This window comes from Onychostoma macrolepis, chromosome 16, assembly GCF_012432095.1.
Source record: "Onychostoma macrolepis isolate SWU-2019 chromosome 16, ASM1243209v1, whole genome shotgun sequence".
Classification (NCBI taxonomy): Eukaryota; Metazoa; Chordata; class Actinopteri; order Cypriniformes; family Cyprinidae; genus Onychostoma; species Onychostoma macrolepis.
The window spans coordinates 26,101,728-26,124,244 of NC_081170.1; the positions used below are offsets into that span (position 1 = coordinate 26,101,728).

The 22,517-nt window shown below is 39.0% G+C and overlaps 1 protein-coding gene across 6 annotated transcripts in view; it reads right to left on the reverse strand.

The window, feature by feature from the left end:
* Positions 1–22,517, reverse strand: part of adcy2a (adenylate cyclase 2a) — a 174,576-nt gene that overhangs the window by 71,362 nt on the left and 80,697 nt on the right. Inside the window, exon 1 of one of the 6 annotated variants that reach the window (XM_058746797.1) lies at positions 14,009–14,047. The exons of the other annotated variants lie outside the window; for them this stretch is intronic. Within the exon in view, the coding sequence (XP_058602780.1) occupies positions 14,009–14,032 (24 nt within the window). The 5' untranslated portion in view covers positions 14,033–14,047. Of the gene's footprint in view, positions 1–14,008; positions 14,048–22,517 lie in introns of those variants that run through there. 6 annotated transcript variants of the gene reach the window in all.

A 22,517-nucleotide genomic window follows, 5' to 3' on the forward strand; every position in this document is an offset into this window, starting at 1 on the left:
AATTGTTGGTATTTTAATATCCATGTTGATAATGAAAAAGATCCGTTGGGATCAGCATTTATAGACATTCTAAACTCTATTGGTGTTAAACAACATGTGTCAGGACCTACTCATTGTCGAAATCATACTCTAGATTTAATACTGTCACATGGAATTGATGTCAGTGGCATTGAAATTGGGCAGCAGAGCGATGATATCTCAGATTATTATCTAGTCTCCTGTATATTCCATATAGCTAAAGCTGTAAAGCCAACTCCTTGTTACAAATATGGTAGAACCATCAGTTCTACCACAAAAGACTGCTTTATAAATAATCTTCCTGACTTATCTCAGGTCCTCAGCATATCCAACAGCTCAGAACAACTTGATGATGTAACAGAAGCTATGGAGTCTATGGGGGTAAACTTATGAGCACAACTATATTGCTCACTCACTAACCAATGACATATTCTATGATATCATGACATCAAGCACCACTAAATCAAGATTATTTTCTTGACCAACAAAGAAAAATAACAGAAAACATGGACTGAAAATACAGCCATTTTCAACTGTTATTAGATAGCATGGATGTGTTAAAACTTTCCCCCTCTAGTGCTGTGCATTTTTGGTTCAGTGAAATGGAGTATGACTTCAGTGTTTGTTTTTTTCTGGTGGTGTAATATCACACCATATTCAAAACGTCACAGTCAAGCAACATGAGCCATTGCTGTATGTGCACATGTAAGACCTCTCTGATTTAATTCATAACTGAGACTTATTCCCACTCACTGCCTCTCTTTCCTCTTAGTTATTAGAAAGACATCACTGAGGTAGGACAAAAACAACCAAAAAACAACCAAAACATAAATAAATGTATTGTATATTAATTGTCTTTGTAGTGCCTGAGCAGATCACTCTAATTTGAAAAAGTAATTGAATCTTATATTGATAATTAAAATATATTTAATGTAAGACATTTTAACTGTTTATATAACAAGTTTAATGGGATGTTTTCTTTCTTCATACAGATCGGACCATTACAATCTTAAAAATGTCTATAGAGTTGTTATCTTTTCATCGGAGTGCTTTAGATTTCTCAAATGGAACCAGGAACTATTTTACACTTTGCACTGATCAGCGTGCAGTTCCTTTGTTCTGGTCAGGTCTCTGTGCGTTTTGTTTTCTTCTGGGTCTCCCTGCCAGTGTCACTGTACTTCGGGAACTTTGTCAAAGACATAGACAAAACATCTCTACTAATGACTTCTTTGTGTTTAATCTGACCATCATTGATCTTGTTTTCCTAACCGTTTTGCCTTTCGGTGTCTACAACTACATGCTTTTGCACAACACAGAATTTGAATGGTTTAATAATTTCACATATTCCCTAACCATATGTGGTAGACCTCTCTTCATGGCTTGTGTCTGTGGAGATTATTATTTTGCTGTGGTTCATCCAATCATCTACATGACCAACAGGAAAACTGCCATTATCAGGAAGGTAATTGCTGTGACAATCTGGTTGCTTATCGTTTGTTTTGGATGTCTTACAGTTATACATCCTTGGGTTTTTACAACCATTTTTACATCTATACCTCTGTTCATTTCCCTGCCTGTGATTGGTTTTTGTGACATCTCAGTATTACGAGCTTTGAAAAAAACTGATCCTTCAGGGAAAAGTAATATACATCCCCAAAAGAAGAGAGCCCTGCGTACCATCATTAACAGTTTTGTCTTGACTTTTACGGCTTACCTCCCACCAGCACTTATCTTTTCACTTGGACACTATTTACCACTGAGTTTTGATGTGTACTACTGTGTTTTAATCTTCATTGCAATAAGTTCCATCGTTTCAGGAGGTGCCATTATGCCAGTTCTATATCTGGACAGTATAGGTCAGCTCAGAATACAAAATATCATTGAAAAAATTAAAATAGGGAGATGAAAATTAGATTAGATTAGATTAGATTCAACTTCATTGTCATTACACAAGTACAGGTACAGGGCAACGTGGAATGGAATGGAAATTGACTTTTTGCCTAGTCTCTCTTTATAGTTTTACTTAGCCATTACTGAAATTGTGTGAAAATATTTCACATACAAATGGTCTTTTGGGGGTTACTATTATTTGAATCTATATAGCCTAGAAACACTTGCTTATATGTATGCATCATGTACAATAAAAATGATAATATCTTCCAATAATCCAAATGGTGAATGCGCTTTTGGTGAATTTGTGACCTTTATTCATGTAAATAAATTGTGTGTAATTTGTTCATTTATCAAATCATTATCCTTGTATTATATTTAGAGTACTCTCTCTCTCTCACACACACACACACACACACACGCACACACACACAAAGTTTTAAGTGTGCAAAACCAAAGTGAGACAAACAGAACAATGAAAAAAATCTATTTCTGGGTAAGCCTAAATAAAAGACAATAAGCAATTCATCTTAGATGGATATAAAAAATAAAAAAAATTAAAAGATGAAGATTCTTTCATCATTTACTCAACCTTATGTCATTCCAAACCAATATTATGGGATCAGAATCCCATACTATATGAGTTTCTTTTTTAGGTAACACATTTTAAGGTGTCATAATACAGAGTAATTACCTAATTAAGTACTTAGCCATTGTACTTACATGAAACAAAATGTACTTACCATGTAATTAAGTTATGGAACAGCCTGTACTTACAGTTTGTAATTATGTATATGTAATAGGCAGCTACTGTTACACATATGTAACAGACCGAGTCTGTTACACGGCTACTTGTACACTTAAGTCTTGATACACTTGATTTTAAGTAGCTTATGCCTGTGTAATATTCTGTAATTGTAATGTAATTAGAAAGGTATTACATGCATTTAAGCTGTGTACTAATGGGTTAAATCAAACTAATGTGCAGCTGGATAAGGTGTACAGTATAGATACACATGAAGTACACTTAAGTACAATCTTGATACACTTTATTTTAAGTAGCTTATGTCTGTGTACTTACATTTATAATTACAATATTTAAGTCTGCAACACATATGTAACAATCTTTTGGTTACATAAGTAGATGTGTAACAGACTCGGAAGTCAAAGGTTATTGTCAAATGTTTGGTTACCCACATTTAAAAAAAAAAAAAAAAAAAAAAAAATATATATATATCCTCCCTAGTTTTCAGCAAATAAACAAACAAATAAATACATACAGATTTGGAATTCAAGGAATTGAGGAAATTGGCATGAGGGAACGACAGTTCCCATATCGAAAGTCACAATAGTAAGTAGCAGTCAGTATGTGGTGTGTCCACCAGCTGTTTTAAGTACTACAGCACATCTCATCTTAATGGACTTAGAAAGATTTGCTAGTTCTTGCTATGAGATGTTACTTCCCTCTTCCACCAAGGCACTTGTGAGTTCTCGAACACATTTGGTGGTACGTATAGTCACATGTGGTCTGGCATTGCAAGGACGAACTGTCTTTCCTGTCTCCCTGTGGCACTGTCTTAGGCTCCTGTAAACTGTTAGCATCTTAAGGACAGTTCCAGGGCAACGTGGAATGGAATGGAAATTGACTTTTGCCTAGTCTCTCTTTATAGTTTTACTTAGCCATTACTGAAATTGTGTGAAAATATTTCACATACAAATGGTCTTTTGGGGTTACTATTATTTGAATCTATATAGCCTAGAAACACTTGCTTATATGTATGCATCATGTACAATAAAATGATAATATCTTCCAATAATCCAAATGGTGAATGCGCTTTTGGTGAATTTGTGACCTTTATTCATGTAAATAAATTGTGTGTAATTTGTTCATTTATCAAATCATTATCCTTGTATTATATTTAGAGTACTCTCTCTCTCTCACACACACACACACACACACACACACGCACACACACACAAAGTTTTAAGTGTGCAAAACCAAAGTGAGACAAACAGAACAATGAAAAAAATCTATTTCTGGGTAAGCCTAAATAAAAGACAATAAGCAATTCATCTTAGATGGATATAAAAAAAAAAAATTAAAAGATGAAGATTCTTTCATCATTTACTCAACCTTATGTCATTCCAAACCAATATTATGGGATCAGAATCCCATACTATATGAGTTTCTTTTTTAGGTAACACATTTTAAGGTGTCATAATACAGAGTAATTACCTAATTAAGTACTTAGCCATTGTACTTACATGAAACAAAATGTACTTACCATGTAATTAAGTTATGGAACAGCCTGTACTTACAGTTTGTAATTATGTATATGTAATAGGCAGCTACTGTTACACATATGTAACAGACCGAGTCTGTTACACGGCTACTTGTACACTTAAGTCTTGATACACTTGATTTTAAGTAGCTTATGCCTGTGTAATATTCTGTAATTGTAATGTAATTAGAAAGGTATTACATGCATTTAAGCTGTGTACTAATGGGTTAAATCAAACTAATGTGCAGCTGGATAAGGTGTACAGTATAGATACACATGAAGTACACTTAAGTACAATCTTGATACACTTTATTTTAAGTAGCTTATGTCTGTGTACTTACATTTATAATTACAATATTTAAGTCTGCAACACATATGTAACAATCTTTTGGTTACATAAGTAGATGTGTAACAGACTCGGAAGTCAAAGGTTATTGTCAAATGTTTGGTTACCCACATTTAAAAAAAAAAAAAAAAAAATATATATATATCCTCCTAGTTTTCAGCAAATAAACAAACAAATAAATACATACAGATTTGGAATTCAAGGAATTGAGGAAATTGGCATGAGGGAACGACAGTTCCCATATCGAAAGTCACAATAGTAAGTAGCAGTCAGTATGTGGTGTGTCCACCAGCTGTTTTAAGTACTACAGCACATCTCATCTTAATGGACTTAGAAAGATTTGCTAGTTCTTGCTATGAGATGTTACTTCCCTCTTCCACCAAGGCACTTGTGAGTTCTCGAACACATTTGGTGGTACGTATAGTCACATGTGGTCTGGCATTGCAAGGACGAACTGTCTTTCCTGTCTCCCTGTGGCACTGTCTTAGGCTCCTGTAAACTGTTAGCATCTTAAGGACAGTTCCGCACGTGCATGTGAAATATTGTTTATTAAGTTTCTTATAACAAGCATGAAAAACATTGTTTGAATACTTTCTAATAAAGATCTGTAAAGCTTATTTAGATTTTGCAATATGATCTTATACAGTATCCTGAAAAGGGGACATTTCTTTTTAATATGTTTATATGTCCAAGTATACGAAAGTATGATTTTGTTAAGTACCTCTCCAATCACAACCCAATCTCACACCCAAAGCATCAAAAATGCCACTTTGACTGTTACGACTGTCATGACAGCAACTGAACGTGATATGTGCCATATCGGACAGGGCCTATGAACTAAATTGCTTTCAGTAAGAAACCTTTGGTCTCAATACACGGATGCAAAGGGCATAGAAATGTAATGTACTGATGTGTAATTATGTCGTTATGACATATTTTTGGGGTTATAAGCAGCCACATAATGAATAATTTTATTTCCGTTACACTGTTTAGACATTTTGTGCACCTAACTTGACCACTACCCCTAAACATTACATTACATTTACATTTATATAACAAAACCTAACCATTTCTCAATATGAAACAATATAAAACACAGCATTACATTTACATTTACATTTATGCATTTGGCAGACGCTTTTATCCAAAGCGACTTACATTGCATTCAAGTTACAGTTTTTACATTTTATCAGCTCTTGCTTTCCCTGGGAATCGAACCCATGATCTTGGCGTTGCTAGCGCCATGCTCTACTATTTGAGCTACAGGAAAGCATATAGAGCAGGCAAGCGATATTAATATAGTAATGCCTAGGTTTCTTAATAGTGATGCTGATGCCTATTGACATTGCTTTAGTTTTTGATGACTGTATTGCACTAGTGATGTGGAGCACCTGGGTACGAGCTCTGTGAAACATGAGTCATGATAAAAGAGCTCAAATACTTGAAGGAGCATGCTAAAATCTCGTGATTGTTTCAGTAGATGTGTTTTTATCTCACATTTGCTTTTGTTAACACTATTGATTATGGTTAAGTATAGATTGTAGCCTACTTTATTTTGAAATGCTATAGAGCATTAACTGTTAACCGTCATTCACTGCACATTTAGTTTCTGTACTACTGTAATATGTACAACAACCAGTGTATGTCACGAGTCAACCCACGAGTTCCGTTTTTTCCTTATTTGGTTTAGTTCCGTTTCTCGTTAGTTAATTATCATTCATTGTCCCCACCTGATTTGAATTATGTTGTTTGCTCTTTTGTTCCCATTCATATATAAGTCCTCAGTTCTCCCCTTGTATTTTGTCCGATCTTAAGTTATTAAATGGGAAAAGTGAGTTGATGCTGTTTTATTCTCCTGTCTTTCATTTATAATTTTACTACAACCACACACCCGTGACAGAAGATCGGACCGAACAGGATGGAGTTTGTGGAAAGTTTCGCCGCCCTAGCCCTCCGGAATCTTCCCTTTTATGATTACACCTGGGAGTTCTGCAAGCTCGCTGCGGCAACGACGTGGGATGACGCCACCATCATAGAGCTGTTCCGGCTCGGAGCCAATCTCCACCATCCCGTCGACCTCCCAGACACCACGGGATTGTGTTGGAGAGAGGCCATTCTCCGGTGTCTGGGAAGCGTCCGAGCCCGAGCCGGAACCAACCCGTCAGCCATCATCCCCGACTCCTCCTCACCAGCCGTCGTCCGCAGCTCCCCCTAGCCCGCCGTCAGCGGGGAAATGCACACCACCGTTCGCGGCCACCGCAAGCGCGCCAAGAAGTATGGCAAGCCCGCCGACCGAGAGTATGGTCAGCTCTCCTGTGCCTCCGCTGGTCCCGTCCAGCTCTCCTGTGCCTCCGCTGGTCCCGTCCAGCCCTCCTGTGCCTCCGCTGGTCCCGTCCAGCTCTCCTGTGCCTCCGCTGGTCCCGTCCAGCCCTCCTGTGCCTCCGCTGGTCTCGTCCAGCTCGTCTGTGTCTCCGCTGGTTCCATCCAGCTCCGCGCTTCAAGAGCGCCCCCCAGTGCCTGCGCCACGAAGGCGCCTCCCTATCTCCGCGCTGCCAGAGCGCATCCAAGAGTCCGCGCTTCAAGAGTGCCCCCCAGTGCCTGCGCCACAAAGGCGTCTCCCTACCTCCGCCAAGAAGTATGGCAAGCCCGCCGACCAAGAGTATGGTCAGCTCTCCTGTGCCTCCGCTGGTCCCGTCCAGCTCTCCTGTGCCCCCCCCAGTGCCTGCGCCACGAAGGTGCCTCCCTACCTACGCACTTCCAGAGCGCATCCAAGAGTCCGTGCTTCAAGAGCGCCCCCCAGTGCCTGCGCCACGAAGGCGCCCCCAAGAGTCCGCGCTGCCAGAGCGCCCCCAAGAGTCTCCGCTGGTTTCATCCAGCTCCGCGCTGCCAGAACGCCCCCGAGAATCTGTGCTGCCTAAGCGCCCCCTAGAGCCTGTCCCTCCAGAACACCCATCAGATCCCTTCCAAAGGCGGAAGGGCCCTAATTCCACCCTTAAAATTTTGGGGGGGGGGGCTATACCCCAGTGAATCCTGCTCGGTCTTGGGTGCCCAAGCTCCCGGATCCGCCATGGTCGCCCAAGCTCCCTGCTCCACCATGGCCGTCCAAGCTTCCGGATCCACCATAGTCGACCAAGCTCCTGCTCCACCATGGCCACCCGAGTCCCCAGATCCACCATGGCCTTCCTAGCTCCCTGCTCCACCATGGCCACCCGAGTCCTCGGATCCACCATGGCCTTCCAAGCTCCCTGCTCCACCATGGCCACCCGAGTCCCCGGATCCACCATGGCCTTCCAAGCTCCCTGCTCCACCATGGCCACCCGAGTCCCCGGATCCACCATGGCCTTCCTAGCTCCCTGCTCCACCATGGCCACCCGAGTCCCCAGATCCACCATGGCCTTCCTAGCTCCCTGCTCCACCATGGCCACCCGAGTCCTCGGATCCACCATGGCCTTCCAAGCTCCCTGCTCCACCATGGCCACCCGAGTCCCCAGATCCACCATGGCCTTCCTAGCTCCCTGCTCCACCATGGCCGTCCAAGCTTCCGGATCCACCATAGTCGACCAAGCTCCTGCTCCACCATGGCCACCCGAGTCCCCGGATCCACCATGGCCTTCCTAGCTCCCTGCTCCACCATGGCCGTCCAAGCTTCCGGATCCACCATGGCCTTCCTAGCTCCCTGCTCCACCATGGCCGTCCAAGCTTCCGGATCCACCATGGCCTTCCTAGCTCCCTGCTCCACCATGGCCACCCGAGTCCTCGGATCCACCATGGCCTTCCTAGCTCCCTGCTCCACCATGGCCACCCGAGTCCTCGGATCCACCATGGCCTTCCTAGCTCCCTGCTCCACCATGGCCGTCCAAGCTTCCGGATCCACCATAGTCGACCAAGCTCCTGCTCCACCATGGCCACCCGAGTCCCCAGATCCACCATGGCCTTCCTAGCTCCCTGCTCCACCATGGCCACCCGAGTCCTCGGATCCACCATGGCCTTCCAAGCTCCCTGCTCCACCATGGCCACCCGAGTCCCCGGATCCACCATGGCCTCCCGAGTTCCCTGCTCCGCCGAAGCCACCTGAGTCCCCTGACCCGCCATGGCCGCCGGAGTCCCCTGTTCCGCCCTGGATGCTTTCCCCTGTATACCTGTCTGGCACCGGCTTCCAGGGCGCCCGGCGCCCACCCCCCCTCCCCAGTGGTATTGTTACGCCGCGGGACACGCCTTCCGGGAGGGGGAGGTACTGTCACGAGTCAACCTGTCTGAGTTCCGTTTTTTCCTTATTTGGTTTAGTTCCGTTTCTCGTTAGTTAATTATCATTCATTGTCCCCACCTGATTTGAATTATGTTGTTTTCTCTTTTGTTCCCATTCATATATAAGTCCTCAGTTCTCCCCTTGTATTTTGTCCGATCTTAAGTTATTAAATGGGAAAAGTGAGTTGATGCTGTTTTGTTCTCCTGTCTTTCATTTATAATTTTACTACAACCACACACCCGTGACAGTGTAATGAAACAATGATAGATTCATGTTCATCTGTTTTGGATAAAACAAACCACTTTTAGCAGCAATCACTGGACATTTCACCTCGAAAGTGTTGCAAAACATGCAAAAAGAAATGTAGTATCATTTTGCAGAAATGTCACCAAAGGTGCATTTTTCCAGTGAGCCAGGGTTGAGTTTTTAGTGACTTAAATTTCAATCCATTCGTCAGACTAAACTGTATAGTTGGATAGTAGTAATAGATTAGGAATAATATGTACTACTTTCATTGAAAAAGAGTAGCCTGGACATTCTGCTTATATTTGACAGAATTATAATTTTGAGGTCAGCTATCTTTTATGGGAGTATGTTTTGTTGAATTGTGTCATATATTTTAGGTTGCCCCAATTTTGGGTTGAGAAGTTGCACTGGGGTAAAATATGTAGAGAGAGAGAGAGAGAAAGAGAGATGCTTAGTGTAAACTTGATGCCTTGTAGAATGTGCTCATGTGTCGATTAGTGTTTGTCATTGCTGTTTAAATGGTGTAAATATTAAAAACCTTGACTCTCACAGGTGTGTACAGCACCTGTGTTCAGTCACTCACAACCAAAGTTTGTTTTTCTACTTGTTTTTCTATGGACATCATTGAGGTTAGACAAAAACATTTTGTTAGATTTTTTGTATATATATATATATATATACACGTATATATAAGTCATGGCCAAAAATATCGGCACCCTTGGTAAATATGATCAAAAAAAGTTGTGAAAATGTATCTGCATTGTTAATACTTTTGATCTTTTATTTTAAAAAATTCACAAAAATCTAACCTTTCATTGGATAATAAGAAATTAAAATGGGGGGAAATATCATTATGAAATAAAGGTTTTCTCTAATACACGTTGGACACAATTATTGGTACCCCTAGAAATTCTTATGAGTAAAATATCTCTGAAGTATATTCCCATTCATATTCACAATTTTGAGGGTGATTATGAACATGAAATTATCCAGCCATGGCTTCCTGTTTCACAGAAATATAAATAGGAAAATAGAAAACAAAGCCCAAATTCCCTTAATCATCCATCACAATGAGAAAAACCAACGAATATATTTCTGATGTGCAGCAAAAGATAATTGAGCTTCACAAATTAGTGAAGTGGCTTTAAGAAAATAGCTAGAGCCGTGAAAATTCCCATTTCCACCATCAAGGCAATAATTAAGAATTTCCAATCAACATAAAATGTTACGAAACTGCCTGGAAGAGGACGTGTGTGTATATCGTCCTAATGTACGGTGAGAAGAGAGTTTGAGTGGCTAAAGACTCTCCAAGGACCACAATGGGAGAATTGCAGAAAATAGTTGAGTCTCGGGGTCAGAAAACTTTAAAAAAAAAAATTGTCAAACAGCACCTACATCACCACGTTCACCACAAAATTCTCCTAGTTCATCCAAAAACAAACTCCAGCATATTCAGTTATCAGACATGACTGGAACTTCAAATGGGATTGGCTTCTATGGTCAGATGAAACTAAAAAAATTTAGAGCTGTTAAACTGGCAAATGGAGGTTTCAAACAGTATTGAATAAAAGGGTGTCGTGAATTGTGGCCAATGTGTATTAGAGAAAAACATTTATTTCATAATGATATTTCCCCCCATTTTAAATTCGAATTATCCAATGAAAGGTTAGATTTTGGTGAATTTTTAAAATAAAAGATCAAAAGGATTAACAACGCAGATTAATTTTCACAGCCTTCTTTGGTCATATTTACCAAGGGTTTCGATATTTTTGGCCATGACTGTATATGTATATGTATATCAGTGGAGATTTCTTTAAGACTGCAAGGGAAGCTCGGCTTCCCCTATAATGTCAAAAAATTAATGGTGAAATATGTACTATTGTGTTAACATTTTATTGACTAAAAATGCGTTAGAACACGTTCATCTCGAAGTCGAGTTCGTTCAGAATCAGCTACATATAGCAGGTCGGCTGACTCGATTTCCTTCTCATACATTTCCGTAGCGTCAGTGTATTTCCCTGTTGAAGCCCAACGTCCATTGACTTCAATGGGGCTGCTTTGAACAGTTTTTTTCAGTGCTTCGAAACTAGACGGTCATTGGATTAATGGTGCAATTATGTCCCGCCCACGGACGCTCAGCGTCTCTGGGGGTGAATGGAGGAGTGGGCTGGCCTGGACTCCGGGCTTCCGCGTGATGATTGGAGGGTCTGTCGAAAGACTGCATCTCCTTTTGATTGACAGCGATTTTGTCCTATAAAAAGTCGCTGACGCTGACGCTGAAGCTATTCGAGCTCAGTCCCATCGCGGCTTTGCACTTGGTTCTTATCAATCATTATAATGTTATGTTTTAATATACATGCTGCTAACTCGGAAATTTCAAGATATGCGAGCAAAAAATGCTCCTGACACTTAGGCAATACGACACGAGCAAGAGTGCTGTTTTTGTTTCGTTTGTGTTCGAATCCAAATCCGCGTTGATTTGGGTGAATCACTGATTCACTGAGCCATTCAAAAAAACAGTCATTTTATTCACTCCTGAAGGTTTCAGCCGTTTTGAAAGAATCATTTGAATCACTCAGTGATTTAATCACGAACTTCTGCCACCTGCTGGCCGTTTTTAAGTTTCCCGTCTAACAGTAGGCATATTACATTATTTTCCAACATATTTCTATATTCAGAATTTAGTATTTAAAACATTAATCTCATAACATTATTTATGCAATTATAAATACAGTCTAAATGAATAAAAGAAAAGATGCCTAGTTGGTAAGACAGGGTCACAGAGCATTTTCTTGAAAAGGAACGTAGGGCAGAATTTACGTATAAATAAATGGACAATTTTTATGATGTAGGCCAAAAATGAGCTTCCCCTCTTTGAAAGACCAGCAGCCGCCACTGATGTATATGTATACATATATATATATATATATACACACACACATACACACACACACACACACACACACACAGTGGGTACGGAAAGTATTCAGACCCCCTTAAATTTTTCACTCTTTGTTATATTGCAGCCACTTGCTAAAATCATTTAAGTTCTTATTTTTCCTCATTAATGTACACACAGCACCCCATATTGACAGAAAAACACAGAATTGTTGACATTTTTGCAGATTTATTAAAAAAGAAAAACTGAAATATCACATGGTCCTAAGTATTCAGACCCTTTGCTCAGTATTTAGTAGAAGCACCCTTTTGATCTAATACAGCCATGAGTCTTTTTGGGAAAGATGCAACAAGTTTTTCACACCTGGATTTGGGGATCCTCTGCCATTCCTCCTTGCAGATCCTCTCCAGTTCTGTCAGGTTGGATGGTAAACGTTGGTGGACAGCCATTTTTAGGTCTCTCCAGAGATGCTCAATTGGGTTTAAGTCAGGGCTCTGGCTGGGCCATTCAAGAACAGTCACGGAGTTGTTGTGAAGCCACTCCTTCGTTATTTTAGCTGTGTGCTTAGGGTCATTGTCTTGTTGGAAGGTAAACCTTCGGCCCAGTCTGAGGTCCTGAGCACTCTGGAGAAGGTTTTCGTCCAGGATATCCCTGTACTTGGCCGCATTCATCTTTCCCTCGATTGCAACCAGTCGTCCTGTCCCTGCAGCTGAAAAACACCCCCACAGCATGATGCTGCCACTACCATGCTTCAATGTTTTTTAGCAAACTCCATGCGGGCTTTCATCTGTCTTGCACTGAGGAGAGGCTTCCGTCGGGCCACTCTGCCATAAAGCCCCGACTGGTGGAGGGATGCAGTGATGGTTGACTTTCTACAACTTTCTCCCATCTCCCGACTGCATCTCTGGAGCTCAGCCACAGTGATCTTTGGGTTATTCTTTACCTCTCTCACCAAGGCTCTTCTCCCCCGATAGCTCAGTTTGGCCGGACGGCCAGCTCTAGGAAGGGTTCTGGTCGTCCCAAACGTCTTCCATTTAAGGATTATGGAGGCCACTGTGCTCTTAGGAACCTTAAGTGCAGCAGAAATTTTTTTGTAACCTTGGCCAGCTCTGTGTCTTGCCACAATTCTGTCTCTGAGCTCTTCAGGCAGTTCCTTTGACCTCATGATTCTCATTTGCTCTGACATGCACTGTGAGCTGTAAGGTCTTATATAGACAGGTGTGTGGCTTTCCTAATCAAGTCCAATCAGTATAATCAAACACAGCTGGACTCAAATGAAGGTGTAGAACCATCTCAAGGATGATCAGAAGAAATGGACAGCACCTGAGTTAAATATATGAGTGTCACAGCAAAGGGTCTGAATACTTAGGACCATGTGATATTTCAGTTTTTCTTTTTTAATAAATCTGCAAAAATTGTAATAAAATAATAAATCAACAATTCTGTGTTTTTCTGTCAATATGGGGTGCTGTGTGTACATTAATGAGGAAAAAAAAATGATTTTAGCAAATGGCTGCAATATAACAAAGAGTGAAAAATTTAAGGGGGTCTGAATACTACTGAATACTGATACTCCGTACCCACTGTATATATATATATATAGACATTTATTGCAGTTCAGCACATTCAGGAGTCTGCAATCTGCAAATATATACTAAAAACTATATTCTAGATTATACATATTAACATTAAGTCTCAGTGTGATATTGTCTTCTTTATTCATCTTAGGAAACTCAAATTTTTAGAATGCTGACAGAGACATCCTCACTTCAGAATTCTTCAGATTTCTCAAATGGCACTGGGAACCCAAACTATTTTATGATGTACATCAATGAGACTTTAGGACCATTGCTTTGGACTGGTTTTTCTGTCATTTGTTTCCTCTTAGGTTTCTCAGCAAGTATTGTTGTACTACAGGAACTTTGTGAAAGACATCAACAAAACTCTAATGATTTCTTTGTGTTTAATCTATTCATCATTGATGTTGCTTTCCTAACTGTTCTCCCATTCACATTCTGTAATTACATGGTTTAGCACAACATCAAATTTGAATGGTTTTGTAATTTCATGTATTCACTAACCATATCTGGCAGACCTCTCTTCATGGCTTGTGTCTGTGGAGATTATTATTTTGCCGTGGTTCATCCCATCATCTACATGACCAGCAAGAGAAGTGCCATGATTAGGAGGGTCATTTTTGTGATAGTATGGGTGTTTACAGTTTGCTTTGGATCACTTGCAGCTTCATATGCCTGGATCTTGTCAACCACTTTTGCATCAATACCTCTGTTTATTTTCATGTCTGTCTTTGGCTTTTGTGATGTCTCAGTGTTTTAAGCTTTAAGAAAAAATTATCCTTCAGGGAAAAGTTATGTACACTCACAGAAGAAGAGAGCATTGCAAACAATCATTCACAGTTTTGTAATGATTTTCACTGTTTACCTGCCACCATCAGTTATCTTTACATTGGGGCACAATACACAACTGAATTTTGAATTGTACTAATGTATTTTAAACTTTATTGGTGTGTGTTTCACAGTTTCAGGTTGTGTCATTATGCCAGTTCTATATTTGCACAGTATAGGCCAATTCAACATAATTGGTAGAAAAAAATGGTAGAAAAAAAGTGTAGAAAAGTGTGGATGATGAAATGTATGATCACAAAATGAGAGCTTTTTCTATTCTGTATCTGATCTTCTGTATTTTATCTAGTTATGAAGTCCTGCATTGGGTTGACAATGCTGTTATTTAATATCTTAAAATCATAAAAGGTACATTTTTTGTGCAATTTTTTATTTGTATTTTTTTTATATTGCACAAAATTTTAATTATATCAACATATGGTATGTGAGACTTTCTGGCCTACATTTGCCAAAAATAAACCCTCACAATAAACTTATTTATTGGTGCACAAATCCCTCACAGTATTAAGCTGTTTTGTAACCAAAAAGTGGACAAATTGCAAAAGCATAACGTGTTTTTCTGGGTAAACTTTTTGTCAGGGTTATGTGCTTTTTTGATTTTTGTTTTCACTATGTTCTGTTCCTGTTTGCCTGTTTTCCTGGGTACCTGTTCTCTGGTTTGATTCCTTGAGTACTCTTGAGTTAATTTATTGCATACCTGCTCCCTGTTCTGTTGATTATAGTACCTTCCCAATTTATTTAAGCCTTCAGGTCCCTCAGTTCTGTGTTCCCTTCTCATTTGTGTTAATGTGAAGTGGTGTTGAGTTATTTCCTGGTGTGTCTGTTGCGTGATTTCTTGTATTTTGTTTATCAAGGGACTAATGTGAATTTTTCATTGCCATGCCATGTTTTCATTTTTTTTCTTCTTCTTTTTTTAGTCATTACTCTTAATTTGTAACACTTCCCAAAAAGATTCATTTTTATTTCAGTAGTAATAGCATGGAGACATGTTCTTGTTTTTCTTGAGTTTTCATTGTGTTTTATATTTTTTTTATTTTTAATATTTTTTGCATTTCTTTTATTGTGAAAATGTAATTTTTGTGTTTGTCATGTATGCATTTGTTGTGATTTGGCTGCTACCTTGGTTAAATAAAGGTATAAATAAATAAATAAAAAATAGCATATCTGTATGCAGTGAAAAGTTTAATGGTGTACAAAAGGTGTTGACAGGTTTGTAATGATTAAGCAACTTCACATTCAAAATTTCAGGAAGTATTTGACTCATTCATTTACACACCTGTTACACCTATTATTCCCTCACGACTAAAGCTTGTTGCTTTTCATGGTCAAGTTACTACGGACATTGAGGTAAGACAAAAAATTTAATTTCCTTAAATATAAACTGCTGAACTATGATGGCACTGGAATTAGACCAACTTCAATTAAGTCCATTTAGTGTATTTCAATCTTGAATGTTAACTAAAACTGTTGTAGATTAAATGTCAATTCAGTGCAGTTTTAAATTTTACTGAACATACAGTACTAATGATTATTACATATTTACTGTAACACATCAAGTCACACTGGGGTGTTTTCTTCTCCATTCAGCTCAGGAAATTCATGTAAAAATGCTGACGAAGACATTATCATCCACTCAGAATTCATCAGACTTTTTAAATGTCACCATGGACTATTTTTGCTCTAAACATTCTACAGCCTCTCTGGTCTGGTCGGGTTTCTCTTTTGTTTGCTTACTCTTGGGTTTCCCAGCCATTGTCAAGGTTCTTTGGGAACTTTCTCAAAGATATCGACAAAACTTTTCTAATGACTTCTTTGTGTTTAATCTGACCTTCATTGATCTTGCTTACCTAAGCATCCTCCCATTTAGTGTCTTTAATTACATGGTTTGGCACAACATCAAATTTGAATGGCTTTGTAATTTCATGTATTCTCTGACTGTATCTGGCAGACCTCTTTTCATGGCTTGTGTCTGTGGAGATTATTATTTTGCTGTGGTTCATCCCATTATCTACATGACCAACAAGAGAAGTGCCATGATTAGGAAAGTAATCTCTGTAACTGTCTGGTTGTTTATAATCATTTTTGGATCATTCGCGGCATCAAATTCTTGGATCTATTTCACAATTTTAGGCTGTACACCTCTGTTTATTTCCTTGCCTATCATTGGTTTTTGTGATGTTTCAGTTTTTCGAACTCTGAGGAAAACCAATCCCTCTGGAAAAAGTAATGTACATCCCCAGAAGAAGAGAGCCCTGCGTACCATCATCAACAGTTTTGTCATGACGTTCATTGTTTACTTGCCACCATCAATTATCTTTTCACTAGGACACACTTATTACTTAACTTATGAAGTACAGTACTGTATTTTACTCCTCGTAGCAGTGTGTTTTACTATTTCAGGCTGTGTCATTATGCCAGTTCTATATCTGGAGAGTACAGGCCAGCTCAATCTAAGAAAAATTCTGAAATAGAAAAAAAAAAGTTCTCTCCTTGTCTCTCTGCAAATTCTGGCAATTTTAATTGTTTTTTTCCCTCCCTGGACCTGATTGCACTGGGTACTGAAAAGTGTTTTGTATTTGTCAAATGATGAAGGGGGACTTGGTTCTTGAAGGTTTCTCTTTGCAAGTATTGAAGGTTTAGGATTGGACAAATCATAGATTAAAACTGTGGGATTATCCAGTCTTTAATTGCAATTTGTTTAAAGAAAAGACTCTCTTTCATGCATTTATGTATTGTGAAAGGTTACATTTTTTAATATACAGTATATCTATATATCTTCCTTTGATGTGTGTTTATATGATTTTAAATATGTGAAAAAGAGTGTTGTCAAAAGTCTCAGTTGATTAATTTATTGTTAGGAAAAGCAAACATGGTGATTTATATCACACACACACAAAAAAAAAAAATAGCAAAATGTTTGCAACTGCTTTTGTAAAATTAATAAAAGTTTTTTTTTTTTTTCTTGATATATTATCAATACTGTATCATATAGGGTACAACGGGGCTAAAGGTACACCTTAAGAAAAAAATATGCTATTCACTGCACCTAAAATGTATAATTAAAGAAAAAAATATAAGTTTGTATTGAACATTAAATGGCGCAACAGATTTTGTGTGAAAATAAATCATTCAAGTTGTTTATTTTGTTTAAAAATCTTATAAATGTATGAGGTGGCAAGGGGGGCCTTTTACCCCACACATGGAGTAAAAGGCTCACCAGCATGGGGTAAAAGGCACACAGTATCGATACAAATACTTCAGCTAAAATAATGTCTAAGTTAATACTAGTTCAAAACAATCACTTTAGCAAAATTTGTACTAGTTTCTGCTCATTTTGAAAAATAAAATAATTTTTGTTCAATAAATATACTGTCATTAAAATATGTAAATATAAAAAATATATATTTTAAAACGCAGAAAAAAATAATTTATATATATATTTTTATAAAAATAAGTAAAGATTCTGAAAGCATTGAAGGAAATCCAATAATAATTGAATATATATTTACAGTAGAAACAAATTATATTTTATTATATGATATGATTAATATCATGTTTTTAAATATGATGGTTTCATTCTAAACATGGTGATTATCTCTAATATGGACACCCAACATAATATATGATATTTACCATCTGTTGCTTTAATTATGTAAAAAAAATTTATGCATTAATTTTAGTGATTCTAATTTGCAACTTAAATCTACAACATTTTAAAAATAAAATATTAGATCAAGTAAGCACAGAATCAACTTTTGCGTGCGCGATCGCATCAAAGATCAGACAAATATGCACGTGCATCTTGAAAAGCGAATGTTTTGGAAAGTGCTATGCCACATTTTTGTGCCATCTAGTGGTTTAGATGAAAATAATATCAAAGGTGCCTTTTACCCCAGGCCGCCTTTAGCCCTGTTGGGATCGCTTTCTTGAGGACCACACTAGAGACTTTGTGTTCCTCGCCAACCTCACACACTACCCAGACTATTGCCTCTGCTCATTCTACAATGCTGGACTTAACGCAGCCACACAAGAGCAGTTGTCTGGGGACGGTCCTAAAGAGATCCTCGCCGCCTTCATTGAGTGGGCGCTGGTGTCCTGTAAATCACAGCTCACCATGGACATTGCGGACGACGACACCAGCCCCACTCTGGAGCCAGAGCCCAGCCCACCATCACCCCGCTACACGGAGCAAGAGCCTGAGCCCACCACTGATGGAGAGTCAGAGCCCACCGCGACCGATGAGCCAGCGCCTTCGTCTGAATTCTCTGCCAGCCCTGAACTGTCTGTCTGTCCTGAAATGACCACGGAGGTTGTTCCCCTATTTTTCCCTTGTGTTGGGAGTGGCCTTGTGGTGTGTGTGGGCAGCACTCACTGTTCCTAAGCCCCCTGATCATCCTGAACACTCGCCCAGCCTCCCTCTCCCACCACCTCTGTACCAGTCCTCACCATCACCACCACTGTCTCCTGGCAGCCTCTCTGCTCACCCTCAGCCCACCATCTGTGCGGTGGGATCACCGCGGGTCTGCCAGTCTCCATCGGCGTCGTGGCTGGAGGATCCCTTGTCTCCGCCTCCAGCCTCTGAGTCCTGGAATCCGCCTCGGCCCGTCGACCCAGTGGCTCCACCATGGCTTCTTGCTCCCTCCTCTCCGCTGTGGCCCGTCAGTCCACCAGCTCTGCCGGTCTCCCTCGTACCTCCAGTTCCACCTTGGTCAGTCCTCCACCCAAAAGTCGAACTGCCCCCTCTCTTCTCTCCGTCATCCCCGCTGGTCCCGTCCAGCCCTTTTTGTCGAGGTAACGTGGCCTCAAGATGCTATGTTGAGGGAACGACATCCGTTTCTCGTGGCTACGACTTCTTATGTTGAGGGAACAACATATTTTTATTATGGCCAAGAGTTCAATGCAAACCTGCGTGACCATAGCAACCCGGGATTATCAGATATTATCTTTTTTTAATTTGTTTTATTAACATTAAACATTTAATTTAATATTTGTATAGGCTATTATTATTATTATTATTACTACTACATTAACTTATAGGGTTATATTTTTGTATTTGTTATATATGCTTATTTCCCCTTTCAATTTGTGTATCGCTTTACCTAGTTAACGTTTTGTGTAATTATGCTATATTTGCTAGCCTACCATATATTTTGCAAATACTGTGAACACTTGACAATTATGCCAATAAAGTTTTGACTTTATGATTGTATTTATGCCCATGTGTGATGATAAATGAGCGTGTTGCGTTTTCATTTACAAATGAAATTACGTGAATGATTAATTCCTCAAGGTAGCACTATATAGTATTTGTAATTATGGTCTATTACTTAGCAGAAATAAAATGAAATATAGCCTATGTTAAAGGGGTGGTTGATTGCAATTTCACTTTTTTAACGTTAGTTAGTGTGTCATGTAAAATGCAAACAGAGATATCGTCTTTTAAAATTCTGGAAATTTAATGCCTACAAAAACGGAAGTAGTATGAGACAACAAACAAACAAACATACCATTAAGAGCCGTGCTTGCACAGGTTCTGCGCGATCCTCTTCACTAATATCCTCTGCGTCTCAATCGGGCTCAAATTGATAAGCAATATAGCCGACACCTTTGTTTACAATACAACCGGAGCACATGCCGCTGAGCTGAGGAGTGGCATGTGCACAACACACTGAGCCAGCTAACCAATCAGAGCTAAGCACGTATTTCTGAGGGAGGGGCTTCATAAAAACAGGAAATAATCGAGGCGTTTGTCAGAGAAGGGACAGAGCGGTGTAGAATAAAGGTAAATTATATGAAAAATAATGCGTTTTTTTAAAAAACGAAGCATGAACACGTTACACTGCACCCCATAAACACGATCAAGCCTAGAAAAAAAACAGTAAACCACCCCTTTAAATTTCAACTGCATTCCAGTAAAAATTCCAGTCAGCATAATCAAAGCTTTATTGGCATGTCGAGCATTTACAGTGGGCTGTTATTTGCAATTCAGAACGTTAAGTAAAGAGATCGAAATGAAGGAAAAAACAATATAAACGAATATAAAAATATAATAATAGGCTAATAATAATAATAATAATAATAATAATATACAAATGTTACGGGAAAAAGATGATCAGTTCATGGATTTACAAGACTGTGGGATGGATACAAATGTTTTCTTGTGGGCCTATTTTATTTTATGCACTTTATGTAACATTTCATGATAAACTTCATTTGTATGCTGACTATGGCTGGTAATACAGTCCAGTAGCCATGGTAATAATTTAATAATGTAATTTCTATAATAATTAATATAATAATTTCTTAATTCTAAATAAAATATTATGAATCCATCTCTTATAATCCCGGGTTGCTATGGTCACGCAGGTTTGTTTATGTATTGAACTTGTGGCCACAATAAAAATATGTCGTTCCCTCAACATAAGAAGTCGTGGCCACGAGAAATGGATGTCGTTCCCTCAACATAGCATCTCGAGGCTCGTTACCTCGACAAAATAATCTCGTGGCCACGACATAATATCACTGTGGCGAGTGGGGCGGGGCCGAGAGTAGTGGGAACGGAGCGAGGCCGGTGGAGTTAAGGATAACGAGCGATACCTGCGCCACTCACCGGTCTCAATTCCCATGGAGGAGCTCCGGAAGGATAAAAGGATGAGCGACGACAGTGCAAGAGGGAGAGGACCAGGCCTGGACTTTTATTTGTGTTTTGTGTGCGGCAGTCGTCCGCGAGGGGCTGCCGCTTTATGTTTGTGTTTGTTTATTTTATTTATTAAAGTCCTTAAATGTTTGCCGGTTATCGCCTCCTTCTTCCCTCTACGAACTATGTTACAATCACATTCCCACGAGTTAATATGACGTTCCCACAAATTAATATCTCGTGGCCACGACATATCACGTTCCTACGAGTTATGATGTCGTGCCCACGACACAACTAAGTGAACCGACCATGTCACCTCGCGGGCACCGTAGTATTGCGCCAAGACATTTATGTAAGTAATAACTGATGAGGGGCTATTTAATTATTGAAAAAATGATGCACACCCAAGGTGGTAATGAGTGGTAATACACCTCAGGTGTACATTATTATTATTATTATTTTATTTTTATTTTTTTATGATTTCATGCCTTAGAATGTTTGTAAATAAATCAGAATCAAACATTTAACAGCTCTGTGGTATAATATATTTTATACCATAGATTTGTCTATTCCCCTAAAATTAATAATGAAGATGAAGTTGATAAACACAAAACAAAGGCATGCACATCACCCAAGAATTCAGCCAAAATTAACAGTGAAACAATAAAGTTATTTTATTCATTTCATAGTGCTGAAGTCTTTCATGGTATTATTATACACATATTCCAATCCTTGCTCAAAATTCTAATTTCTGACAAAAACACAAAAAAACGTAAGCAGCTTACTTGTGGCTACTTCAGTCATTCATTAAAGGATGCACATCTGTCAAAGCATACAGCTTTTGAACCACATTTACCCTCATCAGCCACCTCACTACCATTGCAAAGTCTTGTTTCCCTAGTGTACAATTCTTATAATTTACCTACTAGTGTATTTTATGTATATGACTGTGCTGCCTTTTCAACTTTCCCCTGTACTGCTGGTTTTTGATGCCTTGCCTGTTCCCAGGCTCTCTCTTTGATTCTGCCCTTACCTTTCTTGCACATGGATCCCCATGAGCCTATCATGTCTTCCTCGTTACAGTATACAGCATTAGTTAATCTTTGTTAATGTTATCTTTTACATACTAATGCATTTCTTAACATTAATAGCTAAATTTTTAAACAATTATTAATACATTAGTCATGAACTAACAATTAATTACAGCTATTTACAGAATTATTTAATGTAGGTTTGTTCATTTAAGCATTTACATTTCTTAATAGTCATGCTTTGCATGCTGTGTTCCATTACTTAAAGCCATATTTACTATTAACTAACAACACTGTAAAAAAAAAAAAAAAAAAAAGGTTGAGCCAACTTAAAAGTTTAAGCCAACCAGCTTTTTTTTTAGGAGATTTCTCAACTTTTTGTTGTATAAACCTAAAACAAGAAGTTTTACAAGAAGCAACTACAACGTTCAAAAAAAAGTCCATGTGACATCAGTGGTTCAACCTTAATTTTATGAAGCTATGAAAATGCTTTGTGTGC